At 45.3% G+C, this 20,349-nt stretch overlaps 1 protein-coding gene across 1 annotated transcript in view; it reads right to left on the bottom strand.

The window, feature by feature from the left end:
- Positions 1-3,682: 3,682 nt before the first annotated feature.
- LOC119387735 (nascent polypeptide-associated complex subunit alpha, muscle-specific form) overlaps positions 3,683-20,349 on the bottom strand; it is a 53,029-nt gene continuing 36,362 nt past the window's right edge. The window contains exons 15-21 of the mRNA XM_037655220.2: positions 15,007-15,114; positions 14,107-14,160; positions 9,772-9,810; positions 9,628-9,672; positions 5,899-5,949; positions 4,790-4,921; positions 3,683-3,968 (exon numbers count right to left, since the gene is read on the bottom strand). Coding sequence (XP_037511148.1) covers positions 3,805-3,968; positions 4,790-4,921; positions 5,899-5,949; positions 9,628-9,672; positions 9,772-9,810; positions 14,107-14,160; positions 15,007-15,114 — 593 coding nt within the window. The 3' untranslated portion in view covers positions 3,683-3,804. The remainder of the gene's footprint in view (positions 3,969-4,789; positions 4,922-5,898; positions 5,950-9,627; positions 9,673-9,771; positions 9,811-14,106; positions 14,161-15,006; positions 15,115-20,349) is intronic.

The raw sequence follows: 20,349 nt of genomic DNA on the forward strand, positions 1-20,349 counted from the left end.
GCTTCAAGAGTTATATTGGATACATATGATATCAGAGCATAACCTTACTTAAGGGCTAATAACTGTCAGGATAATTAATGAAAATTATTTGATTGAGTTCGTTGAAAGTGGAAGAATAAACTTTATTGATACCAAGTGGGAGTGGGAAAAGCGGGGGGGCGGGGCAGGATTGTGAGCGGCTTAAAGCACCTTGATAGCGGCTGGGATCGTTGTGGCACCTGGCGGAGCAGATCTCAACCACACGCTTCTTTCTACGCGGCCTCCGAGATCCACTTCGGCAGCGCGGGAAGCGCAAAGTCAACCCAAGGAACACACCAGGGCTCAAACGCTGACGTGGGAGTTCCACCACCAGACACCTAAGTCAAGGATTATGACCGCCTCCAGAACTTTTTGTCCGAGCATATATATATATATATATATATATATATATATAGAGAGAGAGAGAGAGAGAGAGAGAGAGAGGGAATATAGGAAAGGTAGGGAGGTTAACTAGACTATACGTCCAGTTTGCTACCCTACACATGGGGAGAGGAATACGGGAGTAACAGAGAGAGAGAGAGAGGAGAGATATTTCACATCATACACACAGTGTAGAGTTTCACAGGCGGCCGCTCAACGTTGTTGCTTTCAAGTACTGCAGGAGGGCTCGTGTGGCTTTCTGGGCTGATGTGCTGTGCGACCAGGCTCCCAAGATATTTCCTTCATTAAAGGACCGATCATCGAGTCTACTCAAGGCACACTGGGGATTCAGGCGATCTTCATCAAATTGGGGACAGTGGCAAATAAGAATAAACACCGCTTATATATACAGGGACAGCCATAGCTTCATCGTCTTTGCGTGTCTTGCTCCAAGGCAAGAACTGCAGGAACGAACTGTCCACTCCGGCAGACAACCTTGCGAAAAGGCCAGCTTAACCCTGCTCCTCCCCACGACCGCGGAAGCTTCCGGTAGTTTGGATGCGTCGTTGTTTGTCAGCGGATTTGGCCGGCGTCCTAAAGCAGAGCTGCCTGACGAGGCTCCCACTCGCCCGACGCTTCTTCGAACAGTCTCTGCTGACGTCTGTCTTCGTTCTTGCGCTGTTGCGTTCTTTGTGCTTCTATCTTTGTCGTGTTGTTTGCGCAGCCCAGGCGTTGATGTTTATTGAGGAGCCGCACATAACTCTTTCAGGAGCAGTGCTGTATCCCCCCCTCCACTGTCTTCTTTTTTTTTCATTCTACAGTACATCCTCTTGCCCGACCCTTATTATTTCTTTTTTTCTCTTTCGTGTTCGTCAAAGCTTAGCGGAAGAGATCCTACTTCGAGCTGCCACCAACTTTACGTAAGGGACAGATGTATAGGACATATATATATTTTTTAACCGTAATAAGGCGTCTTCGTTAGGGGTGACCTGAGAAACTGTCGACTGTCCATTTCTCCCACCTCTGTAGCTTAGCAAGCGGCTAAAGCGTTGTTATCTTGAGATCGAAACTGCGGATGCGATGTCCTTGGGGCTGTTGTACGGAAGTTCAATACTAAGATTCTATTGTGCCGAGTTATCAGTTGGCATTTAAGCACCACAGATTTCTCATATCCTAGATAATATATTATTAGCCCTCCATTACAATCGCCGCCATTTGCCATTGTTTTTCTTGTACTGTGATGCTCACGTGCCGTAGATAACAAGTGCACAGTGACCTTCGTTTGCACGATAACGTAAGCAAAACATTTATGAATGGGTTAAAGCACATGAAAAGCAAAAAAAAAAGATACAGCTCAATCTACTCTCATAAACGCAAGGTGCAGTGCTTCAGAGCCTGTACTCAACCTTGAAACGTTAAATTTCTTTTTTTCAGACATAACTCACAATCAAAGGTCGCCTCTCACAGCAAGCATTACGCATCCTACACCAAGCCCCTCACTCACCAGAAAACCAAATAACGCTCGTCTGGATTCCAGAACATGCAGGCGACGTTCATCCGCAACCTCACCAACATCAACGAGGTTGCAGACTCCGTAACACGAGGCCTAGTCAACCGTGCTGGAGACAGCGCAGGTGTACCCGTGGAACGCGATCACCTCACCAGCTTCAACGACATCACGAAAGGATTTTATCTCTAAAAGAAGAACCTTTCCCGCCCCCCATCACACGCTAAATAGCGCACAGGCAACCGCCCTCCGTTTGTTACAGACAAGCACGTACCCATCACTGTATCGATACCACAAAATATACCCAGACTTTTATCCTAATCCCACTTGTAAGATCTCTAAGACCCAGGTGGCTTCGCTCCCGCATATGCTGTGGGCATGTAAACCCCAATACCCGTCCATTAACACCGAGACCCTCTCGTCGAGACCGCAGGCCGCCCTGCGCAGCTCCCACCTCGATGACCAACTTTGGGCTACCCAGCAAGTCCGCGAGGCGACGAAGAGGCAAGACCTCGACGTCCCAAGGTGGGAGGCCTAGGCCCAGCCAAATAAACTGCTGGTTTTAATAAATGTTTATTCCTCCTCCTCCTCTTCAGACATAACTGCTAAGCAGGCGTTAACTTTCTGTGTTGTGTTGTTAATCGTAATCGCCCTGTCATTTGTTATTACTGAGCCAAGCAACGACAGCATTAATAAATCAACTGAGCGATCAATCAATCAATCAATCAATCAATCAATCAATCAATCAATCAATCAATCAATCAATCAATCAATCAATCAATCAATCAATCAATCAATCAATCAATCAATCAATCAATCAATCAGGTAACTTATTAATGTCTTGAAAATTCATGCAGCAATAATCTATTCAGCAGCAGCTGGACCAGTATTCTTCAGTGATAGTCCCTGTACAGTAAGTAAGTGTACAGCCATATATAAGTTTATACATAGAAACGGAAAACAGACATCATTGCCACATATGTTTTGTTTCCGGTGCATTTGCCTGTCTCTGTTTGATAACCTTATCAACGTTATCACGCTTTCACTTTCACTTCGACGTCATTCTTCTAGCTTCTTTGAACGGTGACATCCGCATCGTTATCATGTCATGCATGACTGAATCGTATCGTTGCGCTATCTGTTATTGATATAGAAGAGACGACGATCTCCAAAATGTTGGAGCTGATTATGAAACTCGTAATCGTACAAAGTGGCGGCCATGTACCGCGCTTGCCGCTTTCACTTATAAACATTGTCCGTTTACCCGATGATATGCTGAGTGGTGTACAACCACAATCTTTGGGAGACCTTCGGGGAATGAGCAGAGGCAAGGTTGAATAACGTGAGTGATGTGACAGTCGCGGAACACCGGGAGGATTACTCTCTCCTCGTTTACGGTTCTTCCAAGGCGGACTCGACTAGGCTAAGGCAAGGTTTTATACGACCTTCACCATGAAAAATATAATAGACCGGGTGTTACGAGACGTACCTGAATGATCAGCGACATCTTTCCTATGTATGCTTTAAGAAGGGCATTACTCATGATACACTATATAGCATTATCTCTGCATCCCACATTGTGTGAGAATGTGGGATGCAGAGATAGTTAACCCCAATACCCATGTGTATATATATATATACATATATATATATATATATATATATATATATATATATATATATATATATATATATATATATATATATATATATATATATATATATATATATATATATATATATATATATATAAGACGTAAAGCCTGCGCTGTCGTCAAGTAAGGCACTTTATTCTCTAGGGCGCTGCGGCCGCATTGCATGGCACATGCGACACCAACTCTGGATTCGCACGGAGAAAGCTCCCGGAGCTGCGTGGCGCATGTCTCCGGTGGACGTGATCACCAGATCTTCCAGAAGGGCTTGCGGGTAGGCTGGGCCCGCACGCACTTGGGCAGCTCTGTCTTGCCCAGCGGAAGGCCGATGAGCGTCACGTCTTCGCTCAGATGGAGCGGTTCGTCGCTTTTAGGCGCCAGCTTGCTTGCCAGCACGGCAAATTGAGTCGCTGCACAAAGAATACAGATGAACAAGGATTGAATCAGAGATAAAGAAGCGCTCGCATATGTGGCTGAAACTTGCGACCTTCTTCGCTGAAACGAAGAAGGTCGCAGTTTCGCTCTAAAGTCGAAGCACTGACAGGGGTAGCAATGCATCTGACAGCTATAAAAAAGTTAGTAGTTTTATGGACCATGCATACACCATTAAAAATAAGCAAACCCTTGACATCGCGGACACTTGGAGGTCATAGGAGGCTCAAATTGTTAAGGCGGTACGGAGGTATCGGACCTGAAACACCTATGAGACACTGTCACCCAGCCAACTCGACTGCGCCTCCAGGGAATCAGAGGTTAGTGCGTTCGAGTCTGGGAAGATGATTAAGCGATTGCCGCTGGAGGGTCCCGACTTGTATCTCATCACAGCGCACTTATTATTTCTTTTTATCGACGAGGTCCAAAAGGAGGATAAACAGGAGCCTGTCGTGCAATGTCTTGTATGAAAAAATAAACAGAAAATTACGAGCTGCGCATAGCGAGTAACAGCCGCTGTAATTGTTAGAGTAGCATGATGAGTTCCAATGCTTCGAAGAGAGCCGTATATAAGCAATACAACATCGCGGTTTAGAGAAAGTGAAATGAAAACGACAACATGCGTGGACCTTAGAAGAGATGTCGCTAAACTTGTATGATCTTTGCTGACATCCTTTTCATTCGCCTGATGGCAACCGTAACGTTGGAAAAAATAACCGGCATCGTCAACATGCACAGACGTCTTTTTCATAGATACAGCTGAGAACAACAAACGAGGGTAGGTATATTCTATACTTACGCTGTTCCAGGAAGGCACACCTGCAGGAACTCATGATGGTGAACTTGACGGCGTCCGTGGGCTCTCCCTCGTGATCGGACGTTATCTGCTGCTTCACGTGCAGCTTGCCCGAGCGACACTGGCGCTTCTCGTCTGCAACGAGCGCAGCTCAGAAAAGTTAGGCGACAACCATTCTTCAGTGATTCATTCACCTTCACCAACGCACCAACACGCACGCTCATTTGATTTCGTCCGCATTCATACTGACATCCGCACTCACTCACTATCGCAACACTAACTCAGCTAACCGCAAGGAGTCATGTTTTGAGACATGTGTCATGTAGACATTGGTTAGAAGAAATTAGGAAGTGGCTTTGTCTAAATCAACTTAAATGTAAAATATTAAGATATTTGAGCACCTCGATGATGAACGCCCAACCGTCACTGCTCCGACCGATACCTTGCGCATGCCATGAGCTCCTGAGACAGCTGTATTTTTTGCTGCACATTCAAACGTGAGCTGCACTCTTAATGAAGCTCGGCGTGAATAGCCGTATAAAGCCAGGAAGGCAGACCGTTTTTGTCTAGTTTCCTGGCTATGGCTAGGACATTATGCGGGACGAGATTGAAAGTGAAGTGTTGGTAAGCGCAGAAAAACCGCAATAGAAATAGATTTAGAAATACTTACTGCGTTGCAATGGCGCGCTGTACGTCTATGCTTCATCCTTCGAAGAAATGCACTGGTTCTTCGATATTACTGATGGCCCCCAACATTCTCAAAATTAGAAGCACTTACAAAATCAATATACATATACATGTGTTTAACGAGGGGTTTCGTACCTTCTATAAATACTCAAAACACTACCTGAGCAAAAACAAAAGATACAGCTTTTGTAGAACTTCGAAAGTAACAGGGAAACTTGGGAGAAACTACTGTGTATGACATTATACGTTCATCTAACATGTGCCGTGATGCAAATAGCTGAGCGCAAATTCGCAGAACAATTCGATGGGTCAGAGGTAAAACACAAAACGTGCTTTCATTTGAGTGCGGAGTGTTTTACCAGGCATAGTAAAGTGGTCGAACTTTTGAGAGCACTCGAAGCAAAACAAGCTTCCCGCATTCTCACCTGCATGACCAACGGTTCGGTCTGTTTGAGGGAATTGGTACTGTGCCTTGGCTGTAAGAAGCAAGAAAAAGCAACTGCATTATGTAACCAGCAGAAAAAAAAAGAAAAGAAAGTGATTGTTTCTATCTAATGTCTTCGAGCTGAGGCAAGAAACGCTGACACAAGACACGTGTGAACAGATCTGTAAGCGACGTGCATATGATAAGTAATTTACGTTGCACATGGTGTGCAATCTATAACAAGGCCAACAGTGGAATTAAATCTTGAAACTGTGCAGAACAGCGCGTTGTTCGCGGTCAGTTTTTACATGCATCGATTCCTTTTTCATCATTGGTACGTTCGTTGATTGATCGTTGAAGACGCAGCACTAGAGATAAGCGGACGGCCGAGGTATCAACATGTACGGATTTTCGAGTGAAGAGTTGCCGTTTTAGCTGAAACCCTGTAGTGCGCCAGAACAGACCTTTCAAATGGCTGTGCAAGTAGGGCGCGCCGCTGTGAGTCAGCTCACCGGCGGCAAGTTATCTCACCTTAGAAGTGTTGTCGCGCTGCACTCAGAGTGGACAGAGCCCAAGTCTCGTCTATGTATATCAGATAAAGATATCTGCCTCAAGTGCTGCCGGTTTTTCGCAGCTCATGACGACAAAGCGAATCTTGTTTTTTTAATTTTTTGCTGTATTTTCGCGCTACCTTGGTAAACACATGCACATCGACAAAAAATGCAGCGTCATGGAGACTGCGGGGAAAGGGCGCCGGAGCTGGGGGAACGAACGAATTGTGGCTAGCCGTGATGTTATACAGGGTAAACACTGGTAGACACCGGTAAACACCGGCTCGACAAGTTTCCGGTGCGTCTTTGGAACATTCTGTCAGTCTTCACGTCGGGGTAATAAGTCTTCCCTTTCCTTTACTTGTATTTTTGCTTACCCTAAGGCTGACCAGCTGGCTAGAACGCGTGAATACAAGTAAACTTCACTGACAAAAAAAATCTATATATATTCTTCTGGTTGACAGGTGCACGACTTGGTTGAGCTGCACTTAATCATAACGAAGACACAGTACCAAAAGTGCGGATAGTTAGGTTTGTTGGTTGTGCTTCAAGGAACAGCGCAAGCGTGCGTGTTCTCTATGTCCTGTCGTTTCTTACGCTGTTCCTTGAAGAAGACACAGTAGTTTGATATATCCAAAGCTAAATATATACATAATAAGCTTCCGTGAGTGCGGGTACAAGGCCTCCAGGAACACATTGTTGCCACGAACTTGACAGCATCACAGATGTGTTAAGTGCAGCGCAGGTGACAAAGCACTTCAGTGTTTATGACCAGCCGTACAGCAGATGAGCAGGACTGTGACTCCACAGTGGTAACAGGCACATAATTCCGGCGGTCGTGCATTGTATTTCGGCAGTTGCTAGTTGTATAGATTTCATTTTTAAGCTCATCGTGGATGCCCTGCTGCAGAAAATGTGGCAGAGATCACGGCGGTGATGGATCAATGATAAACGAAATTATTTATTTCGTAGGTTGCAGAAGATGAGGCACATTCTGCGACCTGTGGACCACTCACTGTAGTTTTTCTTGGCTATTGCGAGTGTTGCACTATGTACCGAATTCCTGTGTTCAAAAGTCCGCGAATATAGAGCCAGAAGCAGAGATTTCCAAATTGTACGTCAATTCCTCCTGAGTCTGAGTGAGTCTGACTGAATCGACTCATCGGCGAGTTTGCCGACCTGTGCTTGCAACTGTTGTAATCCAAGCAAGGCAGAGGTTCAGGGGCAGATGGAAGCATGAAGAGATGAAGAATCCTTGAAGATGGGATGTCGCTGGAGCCAGCTATTCGACAGGTGTTTTCGTCTTCTTCAAGGCAGTTGCTGTCTTGAAAAAGGCAAGGCCACCTGTCGAAACGTATTGGCTCCAGCGTCACCCCATGTTCAAGGATTCTTCATTTTTGCAACTGACTGTTGTGTTGCGCGGCAAGCCCGAGTCTTCAATAACTACTAAGGTCGCCAACATGTCTTTGTAGGAATCGCCACAGTAAGTGAAATCGGCACTCGCGCAAACAGGTGTGCGACGCAACGGAGGTACCTATCATCGTCATCATCAGCGGTGTTGTGCGTGCGGTCAGTTGAGAAGCGAAGCGAGCACCATGCCTACGCGTGGTGCCCATTCTGCCCCTATTTACTCGTACTATTGTTTGTTTGCAACCTTTATAACCACCGTAGAGAACTCTTATCACTTGGACGCGCAACCCATACGGGCATTCCTGCCCCCCTTCTTCACCTTCTTCTTCTTTACTCGCCGGCACTCATTTCGACAGACGGGTATAGCTTATCAGCACTCCTTATCCGGCGGTGTCTCATGAAGCCAACGTCCGAGTTTCTTGCTTGCGCTTCACCGCCTAAGCTCGCACCTCGTGTTAACTACAGACGCTGTCTCGACTCGTGTCATTCGAAGCGTCATGCATGGTTATCACAGTTAACTATAATTTCGGTGCTGATGGCGGTGGCGTTGTTGCTACAGGAGGTTTTAGCAGGGCAGACCTGGCCGGCAATTGCTCTGCCCGTGCTTCTCTTTCCAGTATTTTGTTTACCAATTAGGCCAGTATCCCACAGATAATTGAAAAGAATAACCGACACTTCCTTGCGAACCATCCGCGCACCTTCTGGAAACGCTATCTGTCCAGTGCGGCTATTTCGTCTCTTTTAAGGATAGCTTTACTTCCTTGGCATCCCTAAACTTCTTCGACTTTATTGTTTCTAATTCAGGGCAGCTCTATTGCTCCGACCTGGCATGAGCTTTTCTTTTATTTTTCCTATTTTTGCGAGGTAGACAGTGACTTCGGATGCTTGCGCGCACCCGAACGACGAAGTAGCGCAGAAAAAATTCCGGCACAGCTTGCGCCTCACGGTGAATGTTGACGCTAATGCGGTTAGGCGATGTGACGTTGGGCCGCAACGCCACTGCGGAAACGCGCTATGTATAAAGCGTGCCATGCAGCCGCGCTCCTTTTTCGCGCTTCATCCTAAGGATACGCAGCGCCATCTATAAGCGCCGCGACATGGTAGTGCTTTATTTCTTCGGAACATCACAGGCCGGAGCCACGTGCAGTGACAGGTGATTGATACATTCAAGAGCAGCATTGGTACTCACTATGGCTCAGTTGCCATTTTTATAGCTCGAGTGACCGCTTGGCAATACAAACATACCACGACCATATGGCAACGCAGCTTGGAGCAGTGCTACTTTCTATGAAAGCGAATGTGATGAACAGCTATGCGTTGCTATATATGGAATGATGTGTTATTATATACTGTGGGCTGAACTAGAAATGTGTACGTGTGGACGCTTTCTTGCAATGTGAACTCCGGCAAGCGAACTGTATATTACCGTGTTATTATTTTTTATGTTGTTCCAGTTAGCTATGTCATTTTTCCCTTTAGTTGCTCATTTTTTATTTTGGGTAATCACCTTTTTTTTTTCTTTTTCCGCTGCAGTACTTCTAGAAAAGTAGTAGCCGAGGTAATATAAACGTTAACCTCTCCACAGCAAGCCAGTTAAAACAGAACAGAACAGAACAACTCAAGCTGGAGCTTGCAAAGCAAACACTGTTTCTAGACTTCATCTTGTTCTGATCGTCTCTGCTTGAGTTATCCTGCAGGCATACGAGAACGCTAGATAATGTTTGGTGGCCGACAAAAAAAGCGCACGAAGGAGATTTGAAGGAACTTACGTTTCACGTCCACGTTAACCTGAACACTGGATCCATGAGAAACGGCTGTAGTTAAAAAAAGAAAAGACAGCATTGTAAAAGTGTAGTTTTTTTAGGGAATTACTGGTTCAAACTAAAGAAAAAATATACAGAAAGAAAACTTACTTGAAAGGCTCAGTTTGGGTGCCCACCAAGGCTGTATTGCTGTGAACAGAAAAGTTGGTGCAAGGAAAGCGTTTTAGTCTTTAAAACTTGACGGCGGTTCGAAAAAAAAATATTATTTTTTGTTTCTGAACGATGTGAATGATATGTTTCTCACGAATTTCCGGAAACTCGGTTTTCGATATATCGTGATAAGTCGGAGTCTTCACGAAACCGATATGACAGCAATCAGTTTCGAAGTGTTGCGTACTTAACGTATTTGAACGCTTCATAAATAAATTCGAGGTAGTTACGTGTTTGTAAGATGAAGTGATAGAGCTGATTAATGTTAACTGAACATGTTTACTGAGGCTTAATAAATTTCTCCGTTCTCAGATATCCTCTACTAAAAAAATATCGTATGAAATTCAACGCTCGCACTCTTATGAATAAGCTGGCACTATCTACGTTGTCCGTACGACATCTTCAGCAGTTTCTTTTTGTTTTAAGTGTTGTTTTTTGCTACATGGGTCACAATTACTTGGATATCGAATGATCATTCGAAAACTTTAAAACATGGAGCGGATAGAAAAATACGACTCATGTTTATTCAAGAGCACAAATAACAATATTCGTAGAAAAAAAAAAGAAAAGACAAACGCTCTGAGCCTTTCGAAATCGTTATTCAGCTTAGAAACCGCAGCTTTACAAAGCTGAAGAACGCTCACTGCAAACTCACTGCAAAAACGAGCAATCAATATGTGGGCATATCAGCGTGCCTTCTTCAACTAGTTACGCGTAAATGGAGAACCGAAGAGAATACAGTGTTTTCATGTGTTATATAAATATCTTAAATAAATTAGCGCTAGAGTTATTAGATCGCAATATGCAAATAATTATTATGGAATACAGCAAAAACAACAACAACAACAAAATGATGTACTTACGCACTATAACGCTTTCACTTATTCAATTCCATCAGAAGTTTCGAGCTTTCGATCGAGGAAAAGATTGAAACTACGGGCCAAGTCACCCAAAGAAAGCTGCGGCGTCCATATGATATTTTTGTTGTCCAATGCACAGCTACATGCATATGCATACGCACAAGTCCTTTATTCTTTATTCTTTATTCATACATAACCCCGCTTTGCCCGGAGGCGTTACAGCAGGGGGGTTACAAACATGAAAAAAACACATCTTCATTTTTACAGCACACTTGCTCAGACATCAAACCATTCCACTCGTTAATGGTTTTCACAAAAAATGAATTCGCGTACAGGTTTTTCCTGGCCCGGTATGGCCTTATTTTGTGTATATGATCCATACGTTCAGATATGTAATCTGGCTGTTTTAGGTAAGTGTCTCTCTCAATTCCTGTTTTATTATGATATATCTGATATAACAACTTCAAACGTAGTTTTTTACGTCGTGATGAAAGTGACTCCCAGTTTAATTCTTTTTTCATTTCGGTGCAACTGTGATTTCTTCCATACCGACTCAGGACAAACCTGGCTGCTCTGTTTTGAATTTTTTCTACTTTATTAATCAAGCCTACTTGTGACGGGTCCCAAAGAGTACAAGCATATTCTAAAATTGGTCGAATACAGGTGAGGTAAGCCGTGTTCCTCCCATAATATGCGCAAGTCCGCATAATATGCGCAAGAAGAAGCGGCGTTATCTTTGATGTCCCACACTTTCTATTTAACGACTTAATGTTCCTACTCCAAAAGGGGTAGTAAAAGAGTGTATGCCGTCTAACGTGACCTCTATCTATTTGCACAGTCCGCAAGCCGGCACGGATGTTATCCTTACGCACGCGTTCTTACACATGCTTGCAAGCTTTATTAGATGCGAAGTATCTTGAGGCGGAGCTCAATCCGGTGGTGGTGGTGGTGTGCGGCGTGACCACCCTTATTGCGCATGCGCATACCCTCTCCACACACCCCTCTCCCCTCTCCCTTTCCCCTTCACCTCTCCACTTCCCCTCTCCCTTTCCCTCTCCACTATCCCTCTCCCCTTCCCCTATCCACTTTCCCACTCCCCTCCCCCTCTTCCCTCCCCCTTTCCACTCTTCCTCTGAAACGCGGACTAGACATGCCGAAATTCTCTCGTGCGCAACGCCGCGATGAGCTGGAGCGCATGCGCGTCCCCTCCGCTTCTCTCCCCTCTCCCACGCTGCCCCCCTCTCGCCCGCCTGTCGACCGCGTTCCCCGCTCGCCCTGTGAGAATTAACGGCCAGGCTAGATGGAAGATACGACGCGCGTAGCGTCCCTCTTCGCGTTCCACGACGCGAGGTCGGTAGCATGCCTATCTATCTATCTATCTATCTATCTATCTATCTATCTATCTATCTATCTATCTATCTATCTATCTATCTATCTATCTATCTATCTATCTATCTATCTATCTATCTATCTATCTATCATCTATCTATCTATCTATCTATCTATCTATCTATCTATCTATCTATCTATCTATCTATCTATCTATCTATCTAGCCGCCTACGTCTTTGTGTTCTTCTGGCCGTTTCATTAATCGGATGTATACGGCATAACATGACCTTATTACGAACATAAATGTCAAGTCATAACATGAAAACCATGACATGCATGTCATGAACAGCATGATTTACATTCCGCGGCCTTGGGGCTCTTGCGGCCGTTCCGTTAATTATCTATATACCAAAATTGGTACGGCGTGACAAGAGTTCATGACGAACATAATGACAGATTCTAACGTGCAAATCATGACAGGCATGTCATGTGCAGCGTGATTTACATGAAATAGTCTCGGGGCGCTCGCGGCCGTTTAAATGAATGGATATATACGAAAACTGGTATGACGAGACATGCCTGTATGACGAACATAACTGACACATGGTAACATGAAACTCATGACATGCATGTTATGTACGACATGATTTACATGCCATGCTCATGGCGCCCTCACGGCTGTTTCGCTAGAATGATGTACACCAAAATTGATATTGGGCGATGTGACTGTATGAAGAACATGAATAAGAGTTGGTAACATGAAAACCATGACGTGCATGTCATGGATGTCATGATTTACATGCCACGCTCATGATGTATTCGCGGCCGCTTCGATCGCTAGCTTGATATACACAAAAATTGGTATTGCGCGACGCGACTGTATGACGAACGTAAATGAGAGGTGGTAACATGAAAATCATGACATACATGACATGTCCGACATGATTTACATGACATGCTCCCGGCGCACTCGTGGCCGTTTCGCTTGCTTGATATACACCAAAATTGGTATATTGCGATGTGACTGTATGAAGAACATGAATAACAGTTGGTACCATGAAAACCATGACGTGCATGTCATGGATGTCATGACTTACATGCCATGCTCATGGCGCCCTCACGGCTGTTTCGCTAGATCGATATACACCAAAATTGGTATTGCGCGCTGTGACTGTATGACGAACGTAAATGAGAGGCGGTAACGTGAAAATTATGACATGCCTGACATGTACGACATGATTTACATGCCATGCTCATGGCGCACTCGTGGCCGTTTCGCTTGCTTGATATATACCAAAATTGGTATTGCGCGACGCGACTGTATCACGAACGTAAATGAGAGGTGTTAACATCAAAATCATGACATGCATGACATGTACGGTATGATTTACATGACACTGTCATGGTGCACTTCCGGCTTGTTAACTGGATATACACCAAATTGGTATGGCATGACGCGAGTGCGTGATGAACATAAATGACAGGTCATGCATTGTATATACCAGAATATACGTTTCGTAGGCATGGTATATACCAGATTGTGTATGCATGCGTGCATGGCAAACGTGCGATACATAGTGAACTAGGTGCCATGGCATGAATGATTTCGTTTGGCTCAAAGACAAACAAGGCGATGTATGCAGCTCTTTGCTGGCTGCTTCGCATTACACCGATTCCCACAGTGCGTGGGATCTGCCGAATTTTTTTTAACTCTAAGAAGGACGGCCTTTATTTATACTGAACGCGTTTTAATAGAGCTGAGAGTTATTAGATAGCTATTGCTACGGGCGACATGCATTGTAATTGTCGCTAAATTAAAATGTCATCAGTCCATATTTTGATAACTATTTATAAGGCAGTTTTACGATAGCGTACGCAAAGCTTTGCGTTGGTTCTTCGCGCAACTGCGCATGTGTCGTACGCTAACCGCTCGCGGGCTCCCGTTAAGTGACGGAAATAGCGGGCCGCAAACGCTAACGCTAACTTAGCGTACGCTATTCTAAAACTGCCTATAATCTGCTGCGTGTTAAAAGCAGCGTTCTTCATTTGGTTCGTGTAAATCTCGGGGAAAGCGCAGCCACTCACCGGAGTCGTCGGTGCTGGCGGTGAAGGCGTCGTCCGGAATGCTCACAACGGCAGCTGTCGGAGAGAACGGGAGACAGAATAAAGCGCACACTTCAAAAAGAACGTGTCTTTCTAGAAGGCAAGTTTCACGTCTTAACACGTGCTTGTAACTTCATGGGCTTCAGTTCCTACGATAGTTGTTTGGTCTCAAGATGCTCACACTGACGTGACACTCCGATACGTAATGACTAACCACTCATTCGTACCGTGACCGACCACATAATCACACGTTCGATTTGATTTGATATATGGGAAGGGTAAGACAAAGCTCAATTTTTAATCACGATCATCATAAAGCCAACAGTCAATGAGAACCAAGGAAAGCACGGAAAAATTGCCTAATACTTCATTAGTGCAACTATGGCATAATAAAAAAAAAAGGAAGTGACAGTAGCTTTTTTTCTCACGCTTTCATTTCCTTTCTTAATGATTCGGTTACTTTGATTGAGCAAAATTAGGTAATCTGTTCTATGCGTTCCTTCGTTGTTACAGTCTGTTAGGTTCATAACTCATTATGATTGCAGTTTGGATATACGTCACAGCCAATATAGCACGCTAGACAGACATTTTTGCCACGCAAAATTATTGTTTTGCATGGCCTTAGGGGACTTTCCTGGGTAAGCCCCTTGGAATTTCTTAGTTTTCTGTGTGGTTTATACAACTACAATATCTTCTTGTGAGACTGACAACGCGCTTACGTGAAGTTTATTGCAGTATTTATCGCACTCGATTGATCCGAGGAAATCAACTGCGCGTTTAAACACGTGTATATTGTCGTTATTTTCTACTATGAACACAAACAAAGGAAAGAGAGAGTGAGAGAAGGCGCCCTATAGCGACGAAGGTTGCAGTTATACTGACCGTATTCTGACTTGCAGTACTGCGTAGCGGTAGCAGCCGGCTCTTCGGAGGCGTCGATGCACACGGGACAAGTGGTCTGGACATTCTCCGGGCAGGGTTCCGCGTCAGCTGCACACGTGATTAAAAAAGAAAAAAAAAGCAACAGTTTCACCGCAAGGGCGAAGCAATGAATGCGATAGCAACAAACTGTAGTTTTACACGAAGTGAGGCTGGCAGCTAACTGTTTTGTATTCGATCTCGCGTAACTACAAAACGCTGGTATAAGAGAATACGGCGGCTCCAGGGAGATATGCTCCCTGCATAGTCACTTCGCGTTGAGAGCGCAGCACGTAGAAGGGTACACGAGCCGCCCGCTGAGATGGCTTTCGAGATAGCGTGCGCGCCAGCCATCGCGACCGCGCCCTTATAATTCAAAGTTCTAAGTGGCTGCTCGCGCTAAAGCCCATGAAACTTCGTAAAGTAGCGACATACGTGCATAAAAGCGCGCCTCCTCTCTTTTCTCCCTCCTCCGCCATCTCCGAGGCTGACGCCGCGTCGGCATTGGCCAACTGCCGTCACGTGGGACCGTGCGCAGCGTTCGCTTGTTTACAGTCGCTCTCGACTGCCATCTTTGCCCGTCAAGCGTGGACTCGCCGGTGCACAGCGCATGTGTTTTATGGATACGCACTTGTCATACCGTGCGCGTTGTGCTGTGAAATATTTCTCACAGGACGTCGCTGTTGGTTACCACGCCTTCTGATGTCAGAACAAGTCTAGCGAAGGCAAGAAGCTCCCCAGGATACCGTCCGGTAAGCGCAACGAGTTGCGACGAAAGGCTTCGTTGCACATTATCGTAAGGGAGAGCTTCAGGTCGACATTTTCGACTCGACTATGCGAGGTAAGTTGTGGGTCCCACACACTGTAAGTATGCGTGGAGGTACGCGAAGTTTGATGCACACTCTAACGCCGTAGTAAGCGGGCATCGCACTACAGTACGTCGCCATCTCTCACGCACGTTTTATTACTGTTTGTGCGGGGTCGTTACTTAGTTTTCGTTTCTTTGTCAACAATACGTGGTTACGTTTTCTGCTTGACGTGATGTGCCGACTGGTACGAGTTCATGGTATTGGTTTGTGCGCAGCTAGCATTATGCACGCGGACTGACGATAAACAATGTGATTGCGAAACTTCAGAGAGTCGGCGCAGCTCTTTTGAATAAACAAAGCCGGAGTGCGAAAGCTTACATTAGGATTTAGACTCTCCGTTTGTTTTTGGTGCGTGCTCGTTTAACTCGGAGCAAATAGCTTTCACTAGTTCTTTTACGTTGACCGATCGGTCGGTGCGCTTGCGATGCGAAGGTAGCTATGCAAAGCGTGCGTGCCGAGCCGAGTCGCAGGGCGCGTTCATCGTCTAGGAACCTACGTATACGGGCCATTTCGCGCGGGGGTTTACGTGCTATCTCGTGTGAACGTTTATATCCGCGAGTGGAGGTTTCGCGAAGGAAACGTTTACGGTGACACGCTAGTTTTTTACATTCGCTTGCTCGTTCATTCAGCGGTATAGTTCCTATGTCAGATACATCTATAAGGCACACATGCGCAATAGGGTTGGTGCGTTTAATCACTTAACGAAGCAACCAACGCCGTCCAAATATATCAACTATAATTGATGTACGCCTTCTCGCGCAATATTAATGCGAAAGCTTTAGATGCCTCATCAAACGCAAAAACTCGCTGTTGGCGATGTCGGCGTCCTGTGTCGGCAGCGTAAACAAGAGTGATCCAAAATATCACCCCGCAAAGACGTCACCAAATGACGTCATCATGACGTCACAGATCGCCAAAATTGGCGACGTCATGGCAAAGTCGCATGACGTCATCATGGCGTCACATAACGTGACGTCGCACGATGGCATCAGATGACATCGTCGCTTTGCATTGCCTCCGTGATCGGCCCAACAATCACAGAGGCAATGCTAAACCAGGTGAGGTGCAGATAGTTTTCGGAGGGGTGCGGGGTAGGATCAATACGTCGACTGAAGAACAAGAAGCTGGTATTCGTTTTCAGTCGTCTTAGGCGAATGCATAAGAGTCCTGTAAATTTTGCCTAAACGCCTGATGTACAGGACTAGTTGATATTGCGCGCGTGCTGACTTCGGGAACTGCAGTGCGTCTCGTGAGTTGAAATTTACCAATGAAAAAAAACTACCTTACTAATGAAAAAACTACTAAATTTACCAATGAAAGGCAATCACATGCTCTCGGCACATATTGTATAACCTATGCGGCAGTAGACAGAGCTGTCACGGGCCAGCGTTACGGTCATTTAGATAATTTTAGAATCAGTTTTCAAACAGCAAAAGGTGCAGTTAATAAATGGGGATAAGCCACCGGAGAGAAATTCTGTGCTCTATATAGAAGAAGATACATGAACTATCACTCGGTGCTCTTTTACGCAATTTTTTTTTCACTGCTGTGATTTTCCCGAATTCTACTTGCGAAAAGGAGCAGCCGGTACTATATAAAAGCGCTAACATCTCCTAAACAAAAACAAATAAAAAATATTAAGAGCTAGACGGCTGGTGCGAATACAGCGCGCTGCCTGTCAAGCAAGCGCTGTCTCCGCGAAAGGGCGTCTGCTACGCAGGAGCAAGGTAGGTAGCGCCACGTTCGGGAACGAGAGCAGGAACGAGAGCGGAGGAGGAGAGTGTCGCTACTTTATGAAGTTTCAGGGGCTTTAGCTTTACCCCCCCCCCCCTCACTCCCCTGCCCCCCACCTCGCGTCTGTCTGCTTCAACGGCAGGCCTCCCGAGCGGGGTGATGTTATCGCATGCACCCTCCGAGCAACGGAAATGGGCCGGCTCGTTTGATCTCTGCTTCGGCCGCGTTCGTCGCCCCCGCTCGCGCGGTTTTACCCGCGGTAGAACATACGATGCGCGGGGGGATCTTATCAATCTGGACTTCATAGCGGACGGACATGACGGCGACGGCAACGGCGACGGCAAAAAACCCGTCGAGACTGTCCATATAATTGCCATCGCAATAAAAAAGGAATTGAGGCGACCTTAAATCTTCACTTAAGTGTCTGGTAGTGGCATTCGCCCCTCAGCGTTCGTATGCCCTTGTGTATTCCTTGGGATAACTTAGCATTTCATCGCACGGCCGAAGCGGATCTCAGAGGCCACGTAGAAAGAAGTGCGTGGTTGAGATCTGCTCCGCCGGGTGCTGCAACCATCCCAGTTGCTCACAAGAAAACCTGCTTTTTCAATGGAGTCAATCAATCAAAATTCATTAATTTTTCTCACAGTTAGCTGGCCGTCATCTTAAGTAAACTTATGCTACGATATTATATGTATCCATTACAAGTGTTAACCTGAACCAGAACCATGGATTTCGTACCAGTAACATTCTTTAAAAAACACTGAATAATCGGAAAACCGGAAGTAAGTGCTTGACCGGAAGTGATTGGAAGAGAAACAAGAGTGACACTCGTTGCTTGTGCCACTAAAAAGATTATTATAAAATGCACGCTATCATCGCTGTATTTCCCACCATTTACTGGAAAATTAATAGTAAGCTTTTGTTTTAGCAATCGTATTTCATAAAACGCTGCCAGTTTAAAATTCAAGCAAGCGTTTTATTATAGCAGAGCATGCGCCCGGGCTTGCCATGCGCAGTCTCTACGTTAGAAAAAAAATCACAGCATATCCACGGAGTGAATGATGATGAGTGGGCGAAGCTGCGGAGGTTCATCGGTAAACCGTGAATCTTCCGTGAATTCTGCCCAGTACATCATCACCGACGTGAGATCGGGCGCGTTTATACTAAAGGTTCGATGAGTTATGACGACTTGCAGCTCACTTTAATTTTACATGTACGCTGTGAATTTTCATTGTTTAGAAAACCATTGCTTTAGAAAACATCTGGCGTCTTTCGTTAAGCAGCTGGCGTCTTTTCGTTTTGCTTTAGAAACATCTGGCGTTCTTTCGTTTTGCTTTTACTAAACTTCTGGCGTCTTTCGTTGGTTTATTTCATCAATCAACGGCGTTTTGACCAAAATTTTTATTGTTTAATCACGCACAGGAGAAATCTCACCAGGCACTACTTTGGAGGTAAACAATGGCTGCTAATGGGAATGAGAGACAGAAGAAGTCGGCTTTTAGCTAACACTTACACTTCTACTTCTAACGTTTCCTACTGGAACATGCCAATGGCTGCTAATGGGGAATGAGAGACAGAAGAATTCGGCTTTTAGTTAACGCGCACGCTGCGAATTTTTTATTGTTCAACAACGCACAGGAAAAATCTCCCACCGGCACCACCTTGGAGGTCAAAGCGTAAGACTGGTTACGCACTACGACTACTACGACTACGACTACGAGGGACGAACGGGTGCCGTCTTAAGGAGCTTCGCCCCTAAAAAAAGTCAGTTTCGCCGCAAGGGCGAAGCAATGAATGCAATAGCAATAAAAGCGGCCCGTGATGAACGCGCTGCTAGGCTGCAGAAACATCTATCCACCCGCAAGCAACTACCGCGCGAGCAGACAGTGGAAGGGCAAGGTTCTCCCTGCGCAAACATTAGAAGAAGCGAGCGAGCTGGCCGACAACTTTTAAATGCACGCGTTGCGCTCCTCGCGTCATCTCGCTGGTAATGAAGAAACGCTTATAAGCGTCTGCCTTCTCCGAGTCCTGCCAGTGGTAAAGGGTGTGTATATAACGCTCGCCGTTAGCTACGTGAAGAATTTGTGCTTTGTGGCGTAGTGGTTAGCGCCACTCGTGGACCGAGAGGTCGCTGGTTCGATTCCACGCTTCGGAAGCATTTTTGTGAATTATTTTTCTTTGGGACTTTATATATATATATATATATATATATATATATATATATATATATATATATATATATATATATATATATATATACGGGACATGACGGCGGCGGCAAAAACCAGCCGAGACTGAACACATAATTGCTATCGCAAGTTTAGACGTATAACATCGTTTTTTCCTCACGAAGCAATGCAATGTCACGTCGTTTGCCCCTGCACAAGCAACGCAACTGCTTCACCTCAACTAGGGTATTACTGCGGTGAAGCCAGATTGACAGGCGTAACGGTACTAGACTGATGTTGGTAACCTTTATTGCGTTGAAAATAGGACAGTCTGTCGACGCTACATAGTCTAGGTAAAGCCCTTTCATTACACCTACTTCCTGGCGGCAGTAAACGCGAAATAAGGGTTGCTCTCGCATAAAGTGTGCAATGTTAGCTCGTCTCGTAGTAAGTACGCAGAGATGCGTTGTGCAGCTTCTATAATCTCGAAAAATAAAACACCATCAATGCAGTGGGGATTTAGCGCATTGATAACG

Source organism: Rhipicephalus sanguineus, chromosome 3, assembly GCF_013339695.2.
Source record: "Rhipicephalus sanguineus isolate Rsan-2018 chromosome 3, BIME_Rsan_1.4, whole genome shotgun sequence".
Taxonomy (NCBI): domain Eukaryota; kingdom Metazoa; phylum Arthropoda; class Arachnida; order Ixodida; family Ixodidae; genus Rhipicephalus; species Rhipicephalus sanguineus.